The 21,495-nt window shown below is 48.6% G+C and overlaps 1 protein-coding gene across 3 annotated transcripts in view; it reads right to left on the reverse strand.

Annotated features, from left to right (window-relative positions):
* Positions 1–21,495, reverse strand: part of ABCC4 (ATP binding cassette subfamily C member 4) — a 243,967-nt gene that overhangs the window by 185,479 nt on the left and 36,993 nt on the right. For all 3 annotated transcript variants that reach the window (XM_044249963.1, XM_044249962.1, XM_044249964.1), the window contains exons 2-4: positions 19,504–19,614; positions 18,820–18,940; positions 8,306–8,530 (exon numbers count right to left, since the gene is read on the reverse strand). In XM_044249963.1, the coding sequence (XP_044105898.1) occupies positions 8,306–8,530; positions 18,820–18,940; positions 19,504–19,614 (457 nt within the window). The remainder of the gene's footprint in view (positions 1–8,305; positions 8,531–18,819; positions 18,941–19,503; positions 19,615–21,495) is intronic.

The following is a 21,495-nucleotide window of genomic DNA, read 5'->3' on the forward strand; positions in this document are numbered from 1 at the left end:
CCACCCCGCCGCTAGATGCTCATGCTCTGGCTCACACACTCTCTCCCTCTCTCTCTCAAATGAACAAATAAAAAAATCTTACAAAAATAAAAATTCATTGGGGTGCCTGGGTGGCTCAGTGGGTTAAGCCTCTGCCTTCAGCTCAGGTCATGATCTCAGGGTCCTGGGATCGAGCCCCGTAATGGGCTCTCCACTCAGCAGGGAGCCTGTTTCCTCCTCTCTCTCTGCCTGCCTCTCCGCCTACTTGTGATCTCTGTCTGTCAAATAAATCAACAAAATCTTTGAAAAAATTTAAATTAAAAAATATACATTCATTAATTAAAAAAATAAATAAACAGAATGAGGGGCGCCTAGCTGGCTCCATCAGGGGAGTAGGTGACTGCTGATCTCCGGATTGTGAGTGCAAGTAATCAAGTAGAGATAACTTAAAAATTTTAAAAAGAAATTAAAAATTCTTTTTAAAATAAACAAATAAATATATAAACAAAATGATCACCTTGGGCGGGGACAGGAAATAGCCACCAACCAAAAAAATTCTACAACTAAAGAAATACCTTCAAATAACAAAGAAACAAAAACATCTCCAGACTAACATAAAAATTTAAAAATTAAACTAATTGGATCCCGAAAGTTAAGTGTCTGTCGTGTTTTCAGCACAAATCCTGGGTTAAGGAATGCAGACAGCCGTGCTGTGTGCTGTGTGTTCACTGTCTCAGAAGGCTCCACACCCTCCACCGCCCTGCCCACTGTCCCCTTCACCGTCCCTAGCACAGTGACTCCCCAGTTGTCCTGCAGATAAGAATCCCTGGGACACAGATTAAATATACAGATTTCCAGGCTTCTCTTCACTCTGGGGGAGCAGGTCTTGGATTAAATCCAGGATCTGGGTTTGTATTAAGCACAACAATGACTCATAACAGAATCCAGTGACCCGCAGCCTAGCATATGACCTGTCCCTTGCTCTGCTCAGCAAAGAAGCCGAGCGGGTCCACGCTCCGGTGGAGGGCCACCCTGCCCTGTCGTGTACATGGAGCTCCCCGCTGCAAGGCCCACAAACACTCGGCGAGGAAAGGCCACGAGCAGACAGCTGCTGTCTGCCGGCCCCAGCCCCACCTCTGCCACGAGCAAGTACAGAACTAGACAAAACCATGTGTCCGGGCACCGGTAACAGGCAGTGCAAGACAGAGCCCTGGGAGCAGGGACACTCAAGAGGTCAACGTGACCGCTGTCGTGGCTCTTGGCCAGCAGCTCGTCTTCCAGCTGTGGCAGGGAACTGGATGGAGCCCACGCGGGACAGCAGCTCCCACGGAGGTGAGGAGGCAGGAGGTGAGGCTGGGCTCGGCCGAAGCAGCTGGCATCTCCGAGGATGGATGAAAGGGTCCCCAATGTCCCAGGGCAGGGAAGGGATGCTGCTGCCAAGGCCTTAGCTGAGGGATGGGCTAAAATGGCCCAGGTCAGCAGAGGTTGAGGCTCACCAGAGAGCTGGCACGAGGAGCAGAACACAGAGCCCTGAGGTCAAGTTAGGGCACTGGAGTTCTTGCCCGGCTAGAGCGGAGAAACCTTATTAATAAGCGATCAACAAGGCTGGAATACAGCTGAGACACCAGGAAGACCACACCTGAGAAGGAAAGACCACTCTGTGGAGCAGGGATTCTCAGCTGGGCCAGTGCTGCCCCTACCTCCCAGGGGACATCTGGCACTGTCTGGAGACATTTACTGGCTGGTACAACTGAAAGACGCTACTGGCATCGAGTGGGTCGAGGCCACAGTTGCTGTTCAACATCCCACAATGCATGGGGTCCCCTCCATCCCCCAGCCCCCCAAAAAGAATTACACAGCCCTAAATGCTGGCAGGACAAAGGCTGAGAATCTCTTCTCTAGAACTGATCTGCTCTAGACTCAACCCAGAAAAGATTACTACCAAGGCCTAACAAGGTCCCACCAAGGGCACAGAGCTTGAAGGCTGAAACCTACCAACTTGAAGCTTAGAGAAAATAACCTTAGAATTCCCAAAAGTGTAAGTTAACAAAGCATAAATCAAGCCTACGCCAAGTTATAAGAGATCAGCTGGTGAGTGACCTATTAATGTAAAATGCAATATTCCTCAAGAGACTATCAGAAGGCAGATCTGCAATGCAGCATTCAAAATGCCCAATAAATTTTAAGTCTGAGACACGCAAAAAGAACCAAAAAAAAAAAAAAAAAAACCCACAGGAAAATCTAAACCATGACAAGAAAGAAAGCAGTCTTCATAATAAAAAGCAAGTCCCCCAACTATATAAATAAGAATTAAAAAAACAAGTTTGACACAGACACTGGTTTTTTTTTTTTAATTTTATGTTCAAAGAGTTGAAGGGAGATATGTTCAAAGAATTAAAGAGAAATATGAGTAAACAGATCCTTGGCAGAAAAACACAAACTGTAAAAAAGAGCAAAGTGAACATTCTATCATTGAAAAATACAAAACTAGGGAGGAAAAACGCACTAGCTGGTCTTAGTAACAGTCTGAAGATAAGAGAAAAGGGAGTCAGGCTGATTAAAAGAAAACTATCCAATCTGAATAGAGAGAAAAAAATTGAATAAAATTTAGGGGGTAAAAAAAAAGGGGAACTACGAGATACTTTCAGATGTTCTAACATATATGTAATAAGAATCCAAGAAAGAGGAAGAAAGGAATGGATCAGAAGATAATATTGTAAAAGATATAATGGCCAAACATTTCCCAAGCTTTTAGAGAAAGAATAAATTAAAGATCAAAAAGTTCAACAAACCCGAAGAGACATAATAAATACAAGGGAAATCACACCTAGGGTTCACTATCAATTTCTGAAATTTTACAGTTTCTTTAAAAAGAAAATTTTAAAAAGAAAAATGTCTTTAAATCTGCCAGAGATAACACACAGGAAGACAAAGGCACAAATGAGAGTGAAGTCTTATCAAAAACAAGGAAGGGGAGGGTTGGGGTGGCTGGGTGATGGACACTGGGGAGGGTATGTGCTATGGGGATTGTTGTGAATTGTGTAAGACTGATGACTCACAGACCTGCACCCCTGAAACAAATACTACGTTATAGGTATTAATAAGAAAAAATATATATATATCAGGTCAAAAACAAACAAACCTGAACCAAGGTTATCTAACACAGGCATTTTCTCCGTACTACGTGTCGTGTTTATTCCACAAGACACATCACAGCCTTGTTGGACTCAGGAACACCAGACAAGCACCTTAGCATTCTGGGTGGGGCCATTTAAAACAGCAAAATCACCAACAAGAAGCAAAGAAGAACAGAAAACAGGCCCTACAAATAAACAGCCCATGAGGGGCGCCTGGGTGGCTCAGTGGGTTAAGCCTCTGCCTTCGGCTCAGGCCATGATCTCAGGGTCCTAGGATCGAGCCCTGTATGGGCTCTCTGCTTAGCAGGGAGCCTGCTTCTTCCTCTCTCTCTTCCTGCTTCTCTGCCTACTTGTGATCTCTGTCAAATAAATAAATAAAATCTTTTTAAAAAAAAAAAAAAAGCCCGTGAAAAGAATACTTTGTTTACAGTAGGACAGCTGAAACAAGGAGGCAACCCCAGCTAGGAATATGCGTATCAGAGGATACAAAATTTTAGTGACATCGTGTGTGCCCATGAATGACTGTGAAGGAGTTCCAGGCCTTGATTTTGGGGTTACAAATAAATTCCACAAGCAGGCAATCTGCAAACACAGAATCTGTGAATAATGAGGGTTTCCTGTACATAAATTCTTGCCAAGACAGATCCAAAAGAGAGGATAAAAGGAAACTCAGATGTTGGGAGAAAGTCACTCATCTTCAAGTTCAACCAAAGAAAGACAAGTACTCTCAAAAACTATCCTGTGGGTAATTCTAAAGAGAGTGAAGATGAGATTTTAGCCAGAATAAAAAGGATGGTCAAAATGATCCGTTCTGCAAGGAAGAACTGCACCAAGGAACAAGGACAGAGAACGTGTCCATGAGCTCGGAAGCAGACAGCTCCGGCTTTCCCTGGCGTTCAGAGCAACCAGCCATCAAGGTTCATTATGGAACTGGCACAGTTCTTCAAACTGGACACAGAGTCAGGAAACCCAGGGCCCATCAGGCTGAAGATCTTAAGGAAAAACCTCTGTGTCGAATGCATTTAGTAATACAAGAAAATCTCTGTACCATCCTGATTACAGAGAAGGCCATCCTGTGCGCCCAGGACTAGAGACCTAGAACATTCAGGCTCACGCGCACCCAAGCCTAAAGCCAAGGTCAAGTTGGCAACTGCGAGATCCGTTTCCACTAGCGATGGGGCTGAAGCTGCCATCCTCCCCCAGTCTGGCCCTGCCTGCTCTGCTCAAAGCAGCCCCTTGAGATTTGAAGCTGGACATGTCCTGCTTCTTCTGTGGCCTGGACAAGAACAAAGACAGGACAGAAGCCACTAGTCCCACTGCAGAGGTGACAGTAACCCATGCTGGGAATATAACCCAAGACAGGCAGTGACTTCCTTAAAATGAGCAAGTGTAATGTTCAAAACATCACTACGGTGAGGAACCTGTGTTCTTCATGTCAATCTGTTGACTTTCCAAAAGACACAGCCTGTGTTGCATAATCTCTTTATTTGGTAAAAAGTTCAAAAAAAAAAAAAAATGTCCTATAGATTTGAGGAAACTAAACAGACTCCCACAGGCCGTATCAAGAAACCACCAAAGAATCACCAATCCAAGCAAAACGCCAGAGTTCATCCAAACCCCTCTTCATTTAGTCCTCACGTTTCGCAGAAAAACCAATGACCAAGTGGGTAAGTAACATGACGCCGCCACTGTGGGAAAGGGTAGGGCGGTTCCTCAAAATTTACCATCTAGTCCGGCCATTGCACTTTGGGAAAATGTCCCCAGAAAGAGCTGAAAATATGGACTTGAAGAGGGATCTGCCCTTCCATGTTCACAGCAGCTGTACTCACAATCACCGAAAAGTGGAGGCAAATCTCCCGAATGCCCACTCACAGAGGAATGGGCCCCGTCCATACAGTGGGACGGTCATCGGCCTCAAGAAGGAGTTCAATTCTGATACAGGCGACAACAGGGATAAAGCTTGAAAACATGAGGCTCCGTGATGTGAGCCAGACACAAAAGAAGAAATACTGCATGAATCCACTTATATGAGGTACCTAGAAAAAGGAGACAAATTCAGGGACAGGAAGTAACGCGGGGATGGCGGTGGGGGTAGGGGCCAGGGAGTTCAGTATCTAGCGTGCACAGAGTCTCAGTCCGGGGAGACCAGAAAGTTCTGGAGATGAATGGTGAGATAGTGGTGACAGCCACACAACGGTCTGAATTTACTTAAATGTCACCGAAAGGTCCCCTTAAAGAGTTAAAAGGGTAAATGTTAGGTTATGCGTATTTTACCACCATCAGTCTAACAATAAGTAAATAAATAAATGCTCCGGGCACCTCACTAGCTCAGTTGGTGGAGCGGGCAACGCCCGACCACAGGGTTGCAAGTTGAGGCCCCACATTGGGTGCAGAGCTTCCTTAAAAAATAAAAATCTTCAAAAGAAAAAGAAAAAAGCTCAAAAGCCAAGTGCAATTTTACCAAAGCGGGGCAAAGGTAAACAAGTCGTAAGTCATTTTCTTGTAGGCTACATCCCACGACATCTTGCAATATTACGCATTTCTACTACGAACCCAGCACCATTCCAGTGACTACACCCGACCCAGTGCTCTCCCAGAACCGGGGATCAGGAGGCAGGGCCCCAGCCTAAGGCGTGAATGTTCGGAGGGGCCTCTCAGAGCTTCTGCCCTGAAGAGTCAGCCCACCTGCGGTGAAGAAGTGTCCTATTTCGTCCCCAGCAGGATTCTAGACACAAGGCAGTGCCTGAGGAGACCGGTGTTTCCCACGTTCCTGGCATTTCAGGTTACGCCTATGGTCTGACCCGAGCCAAGTCTTTGTAAGGGGACAATTCTTTCAGGCTAATCAAGCCAGCAAATTAACACCTTGGGAGATGTTTACATGCAGCCAATGTGCCAGATCGGATCAGATTTCCCAAAGGCGAGTTCTAAAACCTTAGTGGGGAGAGGAAGAAAAACAGGTGAACTATCACCACCTCACCTGGGCAGGAAAGAGCTTTGTGGGACTGAACCATCCCCCAAACCTGGCTCCCACGATTAAGGTTCTCACAGTAGAGTCCTAGTGAAATTTCCTATTTATTTATGGGAGCGAAGCATGATCTAGCTAATTTATAGAGAAATCAGACCCGTTTCCTAAACGGTAGAAAGGGACTACAACAGAATAAGCACGAGGAGGAGAAGGACGGCAACGAAGACGCCTTGACTGGGGCGGACAGGCAGCGCTAACCATTTCACATCACACAGGAGGCCCCTGAAGGTCCATGTCACAGCCTCCACAGACAGTGAGAAGCCTCCGGCACGCCCACAATTCCCAGATTAACAGGACTCTGCTCAGAGGAAGAGCTGGAGGAGACATCTTGCGTTTTGCTAAGAAAAGTAGTCCTAAGAAACAGAAGCTCTAGATATGCAGCAACTAGGTCAAAGAAGCAATAATTTAAATTTAAATTGTTTGACTTGAACTTCCAATAAGGATTTTTTTTTTTAAAATAAGAATTGCATATATTGAGCACTGTCTGGCTCAGTCAGAAAAGCATGGGACTCTCGATCTCGGGGTCTTAAATTTGAGCCCACATTGGGTGTAAAGATTACCCAAAAACTAATTAATTAATTAACCGATTGATTAAAAAGTATTGTATATAGTTAAGTCATATTTTGACAGATATACATTGAAAAATGAGTACTACAGCCAAGCTAATATATCCATCACTCTCCAAGCGTATCCTTCTGTGTGTATGGCAGGAATGCTTAAAATCGAACTCTCCTAGTAAATTTCAAGTATACAATAGAGTTAAAACGGAGTGTTTTTGTTTTTAAAGCAAACGGCCCAAAATAGAGAGCTATCCAGTTGTCACTTCTTCTGTCTAGGGCAACTCCTTGGTAAAGACACCTGAAACCCTCACTCCCTCCGTGACACCTCAGACCAGGGTGAACTATGGGAGAATTTTATGGCATTTCTCAATAAAAAATGCTGAACACATCAAACCGGGTCTTGTTATTGAAACAGCTACAAGGTATACTAAAGGAGAAGAAAACAGTGCCTAAAATAATAACTGAAATGGAAAGCAACATAAAGGACAACATAAGTTCTCTCTAAAATTACTAAAAACAGTGTAAAATTTTAAGTTTCATCCCAAACATCAACTATTTTCTTTAATACTATTAAAAACAACCGGGACACCTGGGTGGCTCAGTGGGTTAAGTGTCTGCCTTTGGCTCGGGTCATGATCTCAGGATCCTGGGATCGAGCCCCACATCGGGCTCCCTGCTCAGCAGGGAGTCTGCTTCTCCCTCTCCCTCTATCCTTCCCACCCCTCACCCCCCACTCATTCTCTCCCCCTAAATAAATAAAATCTTAAAAAAAAAAAAAAACCATAACCACAGAACAGTGAATGTGTCTGACATGGATTCTATATTTTCCTTTAATTAACACAATTACATTGAACATGGTTAAATGCTTCGTTTAAAAAAAATACAATTATTCCTTTTCTCAAATACAATCTGTTCTCTGAGATTTAATTTTACAGATCCAATTTCACAGACGGTCCCTTGTAAAATACAATTTTGATGTAAACGGAAGTTTTAATGAACAACAACAAAATTTCCATAAATACAACTCAGAGATTTAGGCATGACGACACTGGAAATTTCTCATGCCTAAATCAATTTGATCTTATTTTTGATACTTATTTTTTCATTAGATTTCATTACCTGTAGAGTATTTTGCAACAGCCTGTGGCCAAATGTGATCAAAGGCAGGGGTTGTGATCTATCACAATAGATCAAATGTGATCTATTGATCACAATAGAAAACTTCCATCATGTATCGGTAAAGTTCACTTAAAGGGAAAAAAAAAACATTCCCCTGCTATAAATAACAAGCTTCTCTGGTAAGGTATAAATGATTCCGGGGGGCACCTGGGTGGCTCAGTCAGTCAAGAGTGTGACTCTTGATTATGACTCAGGTGCACGACCTCAGGGTCCATCCGGAGACTGACCCTGCGAGGGCTCCGCATCTAGTTCCGTGCTGGGCGTGGAGCCTGCCTAAGAGTCTCTCTCCCCCTGTGCCCCTCCCCCGCTGAAATAAATACATAAAAACAGAGATCCTTTTTACAAAACTTTTAATCTACGAACTTTCCCAAAATGCTCTTGATACTTGGGGTGAGGCAGGCGTTCTGACACAAAGTGACACTTACCTTCCGATAAATCATGTGACACATGGCGATGCGCAGCCTCATGCCTGCGCACTGAACGTGGTAGAAGTACAGATGGTGCAGTATGGCCAGGATAAGCGTGCAGACAGTCAGAACCGTGGCGTAGATATAGGCTTCGTGCAAAGCCACAGCCTTAGTAGGATCATGGTTTTCAAAATAATTAATAATTTTCCCCAAAAATATGGGCTGGATTACTTTGGTGCCTTCCTAAAAGGAAAGGAGAAAGCTGTAATTAGAAATACAGGTCCTACCAGTTTTTCTGAAGGTAGCTTTGCGTTTATGACAAGCATGTTAAAAAGGCATTTTAACAAAGTGCTACATTCATCACTAATCCCCAAAGAAAACACAACTCTTCTTTTAGGTAAGACAACCAGATAATAGTTTAATCTTAAGCCAAAATTCTAAGTGCAAAAGCTTTAAAGCTTTAGTTTGCTGTGCTTGGGGTCACTGTGGGTGCTTGATGAATATTGCAACCTCTGTTTCGAACGCTTGGCCCAAGATGAATAAGGAAAAATGGCAAAAGAAAGGTGTGGCGTGTGCTCGCTCAGAGGTGGGCAGCCCAGCTCACAGCCTCCCTGCTGGGTCTCTGCCATCAACATCCCAGCCCGAAGCAAAGTCACGAATGGCTCGCTCACGGGAGGTAGGCTCTTACAACCTCCTTTCTGCATTAGAAGGGCTCAGGGGGAATGGAGACACTGGTGCAAACATGGATCTGAGCCCAACCCCAAATTCCACGTGTCAGTAGATCAAAAGAACGGAGTCCAGCCTCCAACGTGGGTTGGAGTAAGGAAACAGGACCAGGCTCAGGAGGCTCCCAGGCTCTCAGCCACAGGGGGCTCTGCTTTCAAAGATATCTACCCCTAGAAGTTGAGCACTGCTGCCTTGGAGTCAAAAATGAAGCTCAGCAGAAGGCAAGCTCAAAATAATGCCATCCATGGTTCGCCGTAAGCCATACATTGCAGGTGTTGGTTTTAAAGAATTTTAACAGGAACTCTTCCCTTCCCCAAAGCAAAAAATTAAAATCCTACACCATTGAGTTAAGGAAACACTGGGGCTTACCTACCTCCCAAATTAAGAAGTAAGGAAAGCAAATTTTTTTTTTCCCTAAAACGAAAGGCAAAGAAACATCAACCCTTGCCCTTGCGTGCCAGATGGTCTCTCTACCCCACAATCTACATCCGCTCTTGTCAGGTACCATCAAAGGACGCCAAACACTCAGTGCAAATACATGTCACCCAAAGTAAACACACAGACCTTCCGCCACACTTCAACTAATGCCAAAAGTCTGGAAATCTTTCAAGAACTTCACTTTGAAACAAACATCTCCTCATAGGCAACCTGTTCTTATTAACGCAGACGTGGCAACCAACCAACAGGTTCGCTTCTGGTGGCTCTCCTCCGTCTGTCCGGAGGAACCCACAGCGCAGAAGGGCAAGGGAACCCTGAAAAGCCAAACCCGAGACGCAGCTAACATCCATTTTCTCCTCAACCAACCAGTGCCCCTTCAGGATATTGACAGAAAGCGGTTCCCGTCCCTGAGATGGGTGTGACATTATGAACCCCAATACCACACGCATGCACACACCCACTGGCAACCTTCACCATCAGCCTCGCCTTTCAGGAGGTCATGGCCCTTTTGTACTAGAAGGAAACGCTGCTCATGGAAGACAATCAGATCTCAAGAACACAAAGGCTCACTGTTGCGTGTCCAGCAGGCCCCATCTTTCGTCCCAAGAAGCACTGAGTTTATGAAAGCAACCCGAATACAGCGTCCTGGGATCGAGTCCTGCATCGGGCTCCTTGCTCAGCAGGGAGCCTGCTTCTCCCTCTGCCTCTGCCTGCCTGTACTCACTCTCTCTGACAAACAAATAAATAGAATCTTTTTTTAAAGATTTTTTTAAAAATCTTAAAAAAAAAAAAAAAAGAACACAAAATAAAGACAGGGCATTACCGCCCAAACACCAGGATTTTTCTGCTGACAGTACTTAATAATCCATCAATCAGACACACTCACTAAAGAGTAATGCCAGCTCGAGACCCCCACCTCCCCACTCATCTGTCCATTCTTGATCCTTACCCTCAACTATGAAGAAATAAAACCAGGAAAATATGTATTATTAAGCTTGAAAGTAACCATATTAAAACTTTCTGGAGAGCAGGAGTGAGGTCAAAAACTACTTGAGCAAATACGCTCACCTTTGACAGTCATCCCTGCCTGGTGAAGATTCTTCCCACAAACCAGCTGAGAATACAGTCTTTATTATTCCTTCACAAGATTTCTTCTTGATTGTAAAACCCTAAGAGTTTTGTTTTTTGTTTTTTTTTTTAAGATTTTATTCATTTAGTCTACAGAGAGAGAGAGATCACAAGTAGGCAGAGAGAAAAGGGAAAGCAGACTCCCCGCCGAGCAGAAAGTCCGACGCGGGGCTCGATCCCAGGACCCCGAGATCATAACCCGAGCCACAGGCAGTGGCTCAACCCACTGAGCCACCCAGGCACCCCAACCATAAGGGGTTTTTAGAAGAGCCCGATATGATACCACAACACGTCCTGGTTTAAGGTCCTACCAGAGTTTCAGAGTCTCTGAAGCAGGTACTTCTTAATGGAGCATTGGGCACTCAGCTCCCTGAAACACCAGATGTCTGAACCCTACTCTTGCTTCTTATTAGGGTAACTTATTACACGGCTAGATGCCACAACTTGCCCCATGTAGTGGAAACATTTCTTACCCAACCCCACCACGCCTGATCCAGGAGAAAAGAAAACAAGCAGAGGAAACAGAAAGAAGCTATCAGACAAAGAGAAAATGATGGAGTCAAACCTAACAGCCAAAAGGTCGGCCTGTTTAGAACAGTCCCTCCCGACTTCCTGCTTTCTCCCATAAAAGAGCGTTGGGCAGAATGGCCTACGGTTTGGCCAGAGCTTGCTTGTCCCAGAATGCAACGGGTTGCCATTCCTGAATAAATCCGTTTTTGCTGGTAATGGAAGTGGGAAGTTCTATATGTAAGGTTAACAGGGGAAAAGCAGTGAATGAACAGAGGAAGGATGAGAACCCCCACATTCTGCGACCGTCCAGTCAATTAACAGCTCTCGAGCAACGATCGCAAACAGCACTCCTCCCATCCCCACACGAGAAAGACCAGCAGACAGGAGGTACCTGACCAGCAAGGCCCACCAGCAGACCTACCAAATCAATCGGCAAAGGAGAAGGGAAGGGGGAAAAAACGGAGTCAGACCCACGTTCTAGATCTACCCACTAATTTAAGGTTCCAGAAGAACATGTTCCATGACACAGGGCCTAAGGTATGGGCCATGTCCTGACCATGGGAATCTCTCCAGGACAAACAACTTGGAGTCGAGTATTTAATTTGAAAAAATAAATAAAATTATAGTGAGAGAGAATGGAAAGGAACCCAGACAACCACTGCCAACCAAATGCACCTGATCTGGATATGGATTCAAACTGCAAGGGGAAAAAAGAAAAGAAAAGAGAAAAGAAAGGAAGGTGAACTAGATACTGACGGTTTCTGGGATCAGTGTTAATACTTATGCATAATAATAGCTTTAGATTATATAGGGAAAAGAGTCCGTTTAAAGACACATACTAAAATACAGATGTGGGGGCGCCTGGGTGGCTCAGTTGTTAAGCATCTGCCTTTGGCTCAGGTCATGATTCCTAGGTCCTGGGATCGAGCCCCGCATCAGGCTCCTTGCTCAGCAGGAAGCCTGCTTCTCTCTCTCCCACTCCCCCTGCTTGTGTTCCCTCTCTGTGTGTGTCTCTATCAAACATATAAATAAAATCTTTAAAAAAATAAAATAAAATGACATACAGATAAAATGATGTGGCACTTAAGAACTGCTTGACAATACTCTTGGGAAGCATGAGAGTGAGTGGGGTACAGAAGGGTCAAGACGGGTCATGGGCTGATACCCACTGAGGCTGGCTTAGGGGGACAGGCAAGCTTAATCCGCAGGGGAGGAAGAGCCATTTTCCCTCAACCCTTCTGAGCTATGGGCTGAGAACCTCTGTAATAAAAGACAAATTCACAGGAGAGAAACAAACACAAGTTTATCAACAGGTGTGCCTCTGGCTCCGGAGAGCCCCAGGAAAACGGAGTAACCCCCAGGGCCAGAGCCACCGCCATGGGGGTGTTTAACCCGAAAAGCATGGAAAACGGGGAAGGCTGACTGAGCTCTCTGCTGACAGGACTCTCTTGTGATTCAGAGCCACTGCCATCTGCCTGGCACAGGGAAACATTCTTACAAACATAGGTCTCCTTTATAAAATTAACTGTCCCTTACAGAAGGGTAAAGGGACAACACCCCTTGGTTCTGCTCCGTTTTCAGAATTTCTGTGACTGATGCTTCTCAAAACAAATCTGCTCAGGGGCACCTGGCTGGCTCCGTTGGTGGAACATGAGACTCTTGGCCTCAGGGTTGTGAGTTCGGGCCCCACACTGGGCAGGGAGCCCAGTTTAAAAAAAAAAAAAAAACTTGTTTAATAAGCACAAAATAATCTGTAGCCCAAAGTAGCATATTCTGGGATGGCATACTCTGCTGTCCTTCCTCATATTCTAGGTTTGTATTTTTAAGTGTTCCTAAAACGTGACAGGGGCAGTGGGGGACACACCGTGCGTGTGAACACGTACGAAGCAGTGGACACTGTAGCACAGAACCGTTGTCAGAGAAAAAACACCTCCTCTCAGCTCTCTGCCCACCGTGGGCGGCAGCCCTGGCAAAAGGAGTCAGGGCAGAAGGCAACAGGCTCTCGTCGGGCAGTGGGAACACTTTGCTTCAGAAACCAGGCTGGTGACTTGCACGTCCCATGACCTAAGTCCACCCGTGCCCTCCTGTGCCGCCGAATCGTTATCCTTGGAAATTCCTGCCTGGTGTACCTCCGAGGGATCCAGAGACAGGTAAATGGGATGCACGAGCCCCCGGTGTCGGAACACCAGCTCCGCAGTCCGTACAAACCAAGCTCACGCTCACTATAGGCGAGTCCCAAGATGAGGCCCAGTCCACTCTTCAGGCAGAGGCCGGTTTTGCACACGGCTTGGAAAACGCACCGCTCCCCGACAGGCAACCATGGGAGAACAGGAGCTCTTGAGAAAGTTGCTCATAAAGCCAACTTTTCTAAGGAGTTGCCATAAGTTTTTTTTTTTTTTTTTAAAGATTTATTTATCTATTTATTTGACAGACAGAGATCACAAGTAGGCAGAGAGGCAGGCAGACAGAGAGAGGAGGAAGCAGGCTCCCTGCTGAGCAGAGAGCCCGATGTGGGGCTCGATCCCAGGACCCTGGGATCATGACCTGAGCTGAAGGCAGAGGCTTAACCCACTGAGCCACCCAGGCACCCCTGTTTTTGTTTTTTTAATTTAGCCATTTTGAATGGTTAAATGCAACCAGCAGCCACTCCTCAGCCCTCTGGGTTAGAGAGAGGGGAAGGGAATTTGGAACCGAGTAGGGACGTAAATGCACGAAGGTCTGGGACAACACTCAAGCAATCAGCCTTGAGGAGAAGCACAAATGACATGGGGCAGGGGGTGGAGACACGACTCAAAAGGATTTGGTTTACTTCTTGCCCAGCAGCTGAGTTCCAGCCTGCAGATGAAGACAAACCTTTGCCTCCCTGCAGCCTCTACCTGGACCAGAAACCATTGGCAAAAGTGGCCCCAGACAAAGGCCAAGTCACTGTCATAGAGAAGGGTCCAGGCTGTGTGGGGAGGGAGTCTCTGCTGCTGTCTGCCCAGGAAAGAGCCTTCAGGCGCCTCCTCCCCACCCCCACGGCTCTGGGCAGGAGGACCCTCGTTCTGTCCCCAAGGAGATGCACACAGGGGCCGGGCGCCCAGGGAGCCTGCCGGCTGCTCCAGCCCCGTTCATGCCCGCCCACAGGAACGCCCCTGCATTCAGCATCGGCTCAGAGCTTGTTTTTGCGAGCCACACAGGCGTTCAGTTCTCACAGGACGGAGATGTTCACTCCTTTGAAATCCAACCTTCAAAGCCTCGCCCCCGCCTGCATCGCCCTGCCTCTCCCCACTGGCGGCTGCCAGGAGCGCCCTGGGAAGGCCCTGCCCATGCGTTGCTTGGGAACACTCCGGTGCTTACAAACCACGGATAATCCGCAAGCTGCAAGCTTTTGAGAAAATCCTACTGCTGAGTTTAGATCTTCCACTACCTAAAATACGAAGGCCAACAAGCAGCAGGAAAGATCACAAAATGGGAAACTGCTTTGTTAAATCAACTACTACACTAGCCCGCAACCCATGAAATGCAGAAACTACCTTGAACCACTGAAAACCCAGAACGGCACCTCAGAGTGATTCTGAACTGCAACAGAGCCGTACCAGCTCCGGCGTACAAAATCATTTCTCATGTCTCCAAAACAGCATTGTGCCAACAGGCGAGTCTAGAAAAACCAGAGTAATTTTGTTGGATTTCAGACTTCTTTTGCTGCCAGAAAAAATTCAAGGTTTAGGGGCACTTGGGTGGTTCAGTCTGTTAAGTGTCTGCCTTCAGCTCAGGTCGTGATCCTAGGGTCCTGGGATCGAGTCCCACATGGGGCTCCCTGCTTCTCCCTCTCCCACTCCCCCTGCTTATGTTCCCTCTTTCGCTGTGTCTCTCTTTGTCAAATAAATAAATTAAATATTTTTTTAAAAAATTTTTTAATTAAAAAACAAATTCAAGGTTTACTTCTGTTTGCACTCTCACACCGTGGGCTACCAGAGTGCCGGCCACCGAGACGCAGAGCCCTGGTATCCTCTCAAAGACACAATGGGGGGACGCCTGGGTGGCTCAGTGGGTTAAAGCCTCTGCCTTCAGCTCAGGTCATGATCTCAGGGTCCTGGGATCGGGCCCTGCATCGGGCTCTCTGCTCAGCGGGGAGCCTGCTTCCTCCTGTCTCTTTGGCTGCCTCTCTGCCTACTTGTGATCTCTGTCTGTCAAATAAATAAATCTTTTTTAAAAATAAATAAATAAATAAAGACACAATGGGAACACCCAGCACAGCCACCATCTCATTTTCTAGTGGAAACCACCAAGATACTGACTGCGTCACAGCACAAAGCGGTGAGTGTGATCCGGGTAGGAGTCCAGCATCCCCACACCGGGTGTGTGTGCCCTCCACCCTGCTGGGTTCCACCCCAGACTGTCACTGTGCGGCCCCAGGCCAGCAGCACGCCCTGCGTCTGGGGGATCGCCCACACACCGGTGACCTGGGGTCCTCATCCTTACCCAGCAAGTGCAAACCCACGCAAGACCTGCAGCCACCATCTCTCCTCGGGGAGCCTGGGGCACCTGCAAGTCACAACAGATCCTCTGCCTGGATCACTGGAGTCCCACCAGAGGCCCCGGGCTTCCTGCTGGTCGGTCTCCAGGAGCTCATGGAGAACGGGGTCTTCCGCACATGGGGGGCTGTGTACGAACTCGGGCACCAGGGCGGCCCCATCCGCATCCACAAAGGGACGGTCAAGAGTAGAAGGTGGCCTTCTGAAGTCTCCGGGCCCATCTAACGATGCCACGGGTGTCCACCCTAGCCACCTCCAGCGGCCGGGAGACACCGACACCGGAGCTCTGCCCAAATTTACTGTCCCCGGTCTGACTTCCTGCCAGGGAGTTCTTAGCATCCTACGTTCATGCGCGAGCCAAGTTCAAGATGCACGTGTCGGAGACCCTGCAGTCTGAGCTCTCGGCAAGCCTTCCTGCCACCGGGTGAGCTACCAGTCGTGGACGCGGTCAGGCTCGTGGTCTAGAGTCGGAGACCCGCGGCCCAATCGCGGCTCTGTCCTCCGTGCTCTGTGGGACCCCGGGCACTGCCTAGAACGACCTGGCACTACGCAGCCTCGTTCCTCCAGTGCAGATAAAAGCGATACTCACCCTCTCGTCTGAGCCGCCCAAAGGAATGAAAGTATTACCACATGTAGATCTTTTTTTTTTTTTTTACGATTTTTTAAAGTTATTTATTTGACAGAGAGAGAGAGAGAGCAAGCATAAGCCCAAGCAGGGGGAGAGGAAGAGGGAGAAGCAGACTCCCTGCTGAGCAGGAAGGACTATGCGGGGCTCGAGCCCAGGACCCTGCAATCATGACCTAAGCCGAAGGCAGATGCTTGACCTGTGGAGTCAGCCGGGTGCCCCCTTGCAGCAGTTTCTGAGATTTCTCAAGTACTCGTTACTACACTACCACTATTACTACAGCCCTACACCACTGCCAGTACTGCCGTGGCCCCTGCCGCCGCCACCAGGAGAACGAGCCCCTGCCGAAATTGCTACTAATAGTGCTATTACCACTGGTAGGAACTACTACTGTTGTTGCCGTGACTGCAGAATACGAGCCTCTGCAGCCGCCAGCAACACCACCACCGAGTATGTCTCGACGGCCTCTGCAGCTGGCAGTAGTAGTCATACTGCACGAAGTAGAGGGTATATACACGGAGTGCAGTGCAGTGTAATACACGTAGGTAGCGGCCCACAACAGCGAGGAAACCCAGAAGCTCAGTCCAAACACGGCCAATAAGGGCCACCCTTTGAGAGCCGCCACCTTCAGCTTCTTCAGCCCTGGGCAGCAAACAGAAAGGAGAGAACCAGAGGCCGCAGAGGCAGGCCTGCTCCGGATACGATCCAGCACCAGACTCCAAGGACACAGGCCCCCGCCCACGCCCAAGCAGACACGGGACATGGGCCCCAGGCATGTGCCCAGGCTCCGAGGCCGCGCGACTCCACGGCACTCTGCTCTGGAAGGTCAGCAGCCACATCTCCTCGGAAATGTCCCACCCACCGGCCACAATAAACCCGAGCTTGTCACCCTGTGCATTTTGAATGGAGACCTATAGTGACGGCATAGAAACACCATCACTGGGACATCAGTACCCAGATCAAAGCCAGGCTGGGACAGTTTCAGGGTGTCCTGTCCCCTCTCCCACCCCCACCCCCGACCCCAGACAGTCCCGCTGCTTTGCGTCTCCACCTGGCCCGTCACAAGCCACGGCAGATCTAGGTGCTGCTCGGTGTCCCAGGTATTCGCCCCCACCCTCTGGCCAACCCCCTTTGTCACCCAGGGCAACTTCAGTCTCCCAGAACCACCCGTCCCCTGTCGGCTAACAGACTGGCTGGCTGCAGTTACACAGGGCAGGGATCCCACACCTCCCCACCGCTCTTCCGTACAACAGAGCCTTTAACCAGACAAACCAGCCCACCCACCTCACGCCCAACAAAACACACTTAGGACAACTCACCGCCCTTCTCCACCTAAAACCACCTTTTCACGGCAACCGCAACTGCCGCCCCTACCACTCTCCGACACTCACAGGCCCATCGACGTCCCTAGGGCAGGATGACAGGGCGACAGAGAGCGGGGCCCGCCAGGTGGAGCGGAGGCACCCTTCCAGCAGCCCACAGCCCAGACCAGGAGGCGCTCACGGCTCTCACTGGCGCTATGCCCGGGAGAACACGATTTTACTGGATAAGCCTGACGGAGAGGCCCATCGGGCTAATGGAGTCACCGACCTCCTGGCTTTTTGCCTTTGATTTTCCATTCCAGATCACTCCTAGAGCAGCTGCCGTGCCACGCTACCAAAGCTCCCCCTTCCAAGCAGCGATCCACGCCAATAGTCAGCGACAGGAAACCAGAATAGGGTGGGGCCCGAAGCCTCCAGAATTCATGGAGGCAGAGCTCCACCGAGGGGGCTTTGGCTCAGAGCACGTGTCCAGCTGGAAAGGAGGCAGCCCAGAGAACAAGGCACCCTTGAGAGCTCTGGCCAGCTCCAGCCTAGACACAGGGCCCGGGTTTCTGATCCCCTGGAAGGGGAAACACAAGAAAACCTGCTCGGGGAAAGCATTTATCAGATTTGGCCTGGTCAAGTTCACTGTAATTTGCTAAACACCTAATAAACTGTTTCATGTTATTCTGGGCTCTGACCCAAATTCACTTCCTCCAAATCAGAGGGCACATATTCCTTGAGGTTGGGGAGTCTTCTCTGGGTCAAGGGTCACTCTTTTTTTTTTAAAAAGACTTTATTAATTTCTTTGACGGAGAGGGATACAGTGAGAGAGGGGACACAAGCAGGGCCAGTGGGAGAGGGAGAAGCAGGCTCCCCGCTGAGCAGAGAACCAGATGCGGGGCTCGATCCCCAGAACCCTGAGATCATGACCTGAGCCGAAGGCAGAGGCTTAACCATCTGAGCCAGCCAGGCAAGGATCTCTCTTAGCATTTATAACATCTACTGAGAGCCAACAGCATCCTAACAGGGCATAAAACTTCTGGGCCCCATCCTCCTACAATACAACCTTTGAATTCGTTAAAAGAAAAATAGTAATGCCTCCCACCCCCTGAGTATCCCCCCATTCTGAAGATGAGCACAACGGCTGAGCCACGGGCATCACATTGCCTAGATGTGCGCTCTCCTCAGACACTGAAGTCACTTGCCTCTGTCCCCTAGTGTGCCGCCCCCCTCTGTGCCCACCCACACGAGGAAAACAACACATGGGCCCATGAAAGCTTCTACCTCAATGAGCGTAAAAACTCCCAGAACTGCATAGGATTTCCAGTAACACTTTATGATGGCTTTCGTTAAAGAAGGCTTCCGTGCGTCTTTCTCAGCTCTGGAAACTTCTTTATCCCAGCACCTGCGAGGAGAAAAACCAAGGGCGATGAGAAACAGCTCGTCTAACCAGAAGGCAGAACAGGGGAGGCGGCTGACGGGCCCCCGGGGGCTGCCTCCCTTGCCCTGGATAACTGTTTGCAGGCCTCCACCCCCACCATGAAAGCCGCGTGGGGCGGAATCTGAAACACCAGGAAAACATGCCTTGAGGGGAAAAGTTCCAGTCTCAGGAAACAAGTTGCGGCCAAGCGTGGCTGGACTAACGGCGCCAGGCGCAGGCCAGGAAGTCAGACAGGCGCACAGGCGGCCTCCTCCGGCGAGACCGTCTCCGGGGACAGAGCCTGGCATCCAGGGCCTTTGAGGCTGGCAAGCTCCACGCCACAAAAGCACAGGAAAGACAGGTCATCCCCAAAGCCACCAAAGGAGGCTAAGTCCAGTGACAGCCTAGGGGGAGGGCAGGGCACAACAGGAGGGAAGGAGGCTCCAGAAGGGCCTAGGGGAAGGCAGAAACCGTCTCAAACCGTGAGACACACACTTAGAAGAAATTCTCACTCCTCCGTACCCTTCTCCTTCCCGCCTGGGGCTTACCCTTGCAACTCCTCTCCCAGATGCTTCGAGCGATCTTCTGGAAGCACCGAATACATGTCATCTTCCTCTAACCTCCGTTTGTGCCCAATTTTAAACAAGGGGTTCAGCCACCTATGAAGAATTAAGACAAATTAGGCATCTGTCTAATTAGAATCCCACCTTCATGGGGTTTCCAAAAAAAGTCTATAAAACAAAACAGCCTATGATTTCACTTCTGTGTAGAATCTAAAAACACTGGAAACAGACCCATAAATACAGAAAACAAATGATGTTGTTGGAGGGGTGGGGGAAGGGAGTGTGCAACATAGAGGGTTCGGGGGGTCAGGCTTCCAGTTATGGAGCACGAGTAAGTCACAGGGAGGAAAGGCACAGCACAGGGAATCGAGTCAGCGGTGTTGTGATTGTGGTGTGTGGTGGCAGACGGCAGCCACACCTGGGGCGAGCACAGCACAACCCACGGAGTCGACAAAGGGCAATATGGCACAGCTGAAATGAATGTGACATCGTGGGACAACTACATTTCAGTTTTTTGAAGGTCTACATTAGAGATATCGGGAGGGAATGAATACGTGCTTACACATATGCGTGCGTACACACACACACACACACACACAGCTCTACCCACTGAGAAGTCCCAGGAGCAGGGACATACCAGAAGTAAAAAGTATACCCTATAACCCAGCAATTGAACTACTGGTATTTACCCCAAAGATACAGATGTAGTGAAAAGAAGGGCCATCGGTACCCCAATGTTCACAGCAGCAATGGCCACGAGAGCCAAACTGTGGAAGGAGCCGAGACGCCCTCCAACAGATGAATGGATAAAGAGGATGTGGTCCATATACACAATGGAATATTCCTCAGCCATCAGAAGGGATGGATACCCAGCTTTTCCATCAACAGGGACGGGACTGGAGGAGATTATGCTGAGTGAGATAAGTCAAGCAGAGGGAGTCAATTATCATATGGTTTCACTTACTTGTGGAGCATAAGGAATAACATGGAGGACATTAGGAGAAGGAAAGGAAAAGTGAGTTGGGGGAAATCGGAGAGGGAGACAAACCATGACAGACTGTGGACTCTGAGAAACAAACTGAGTTTTGGAGGGGTGGGGGTGGGGGGATGGTTGGCCGAGGGATGCGTATCAAGAGGAAGGCTCATATTGCGTGGAGCATGGGGTGCTCTACGCAAACAATGAATCTTGGAACAGGACATCAAAAACTAATGATGTACTGTATGGTGACTAACATAACACGATAAAAAATAATATAGGAGCGCCTGCGTGGCTCAGTGGGTTAAGCCTCTGCCTTCAGCTCAGGTCATGATCTCAGGGTCCTGGGATCGAGCCCCGCATCGGGCTCCCTGCTCAGCAGGAAGCCTGCTTCTCCCTCTCCCATGCCCCCTGCTTGTGTTCCCTCTCTCACTGTCTCTCTCTGTGTCAAATAAATAAATAAATAAAATCTTTTAAAGGCAGAAGCCCAGATCCCGGCGTGTGTGCGTGCATGCTTGTGCTCCCAGCACCTGGCCCATGCGGGCCCCAGGCACGCTCCAGGCACGCCCTGCACCCTGTAGGACCCGTAGGTAATAGACCTTCTCTTTTCTAAAGTTCCCTAAAGGCCGTTGCTGAGACTCAACTTGCAAACCCAGGAAACCGCAAGGGCTGGTCTGGCCACGGGCATAGCTGCTAGAACGAAACGCCTACAAGGGCCTGGTGCAAAGTGCCCCCAGGGGCGGGCAGGGTCCAAGTCATTCCTAGAGACAGCGCCTCTTCCACAGGCTGACACCAACACAGGACGGGCAGAGAGAAGTACAAGACGGGCCTGGAACATCGCACACCATAAAACAAGGAAGCACTCTGGGAATCACAAGGATGTGCCCGAAGGCCAGAGGAGACAGCTCGAAGGGCTCTTCCAGCATCAAATAAATAAATAGCAATGAGTCACACCATTAAGGAACAGAGGAATCCTGAATCCTTACTGCTACATAAACGGG

This window comes from Neovison vison, chromosome 5 (assembly GCF_020171115.1).
Source record: "Neovison vison isolate M4711 chromosome 5, ASM_NN_V1, whole genome shotgun sequence".
NCBI classification, from domain to species: Eukaryota; Metazoa; Chordata; class Mammalia; order Carnivora; family Mustelidae; genus Neogale; species Neogale vison.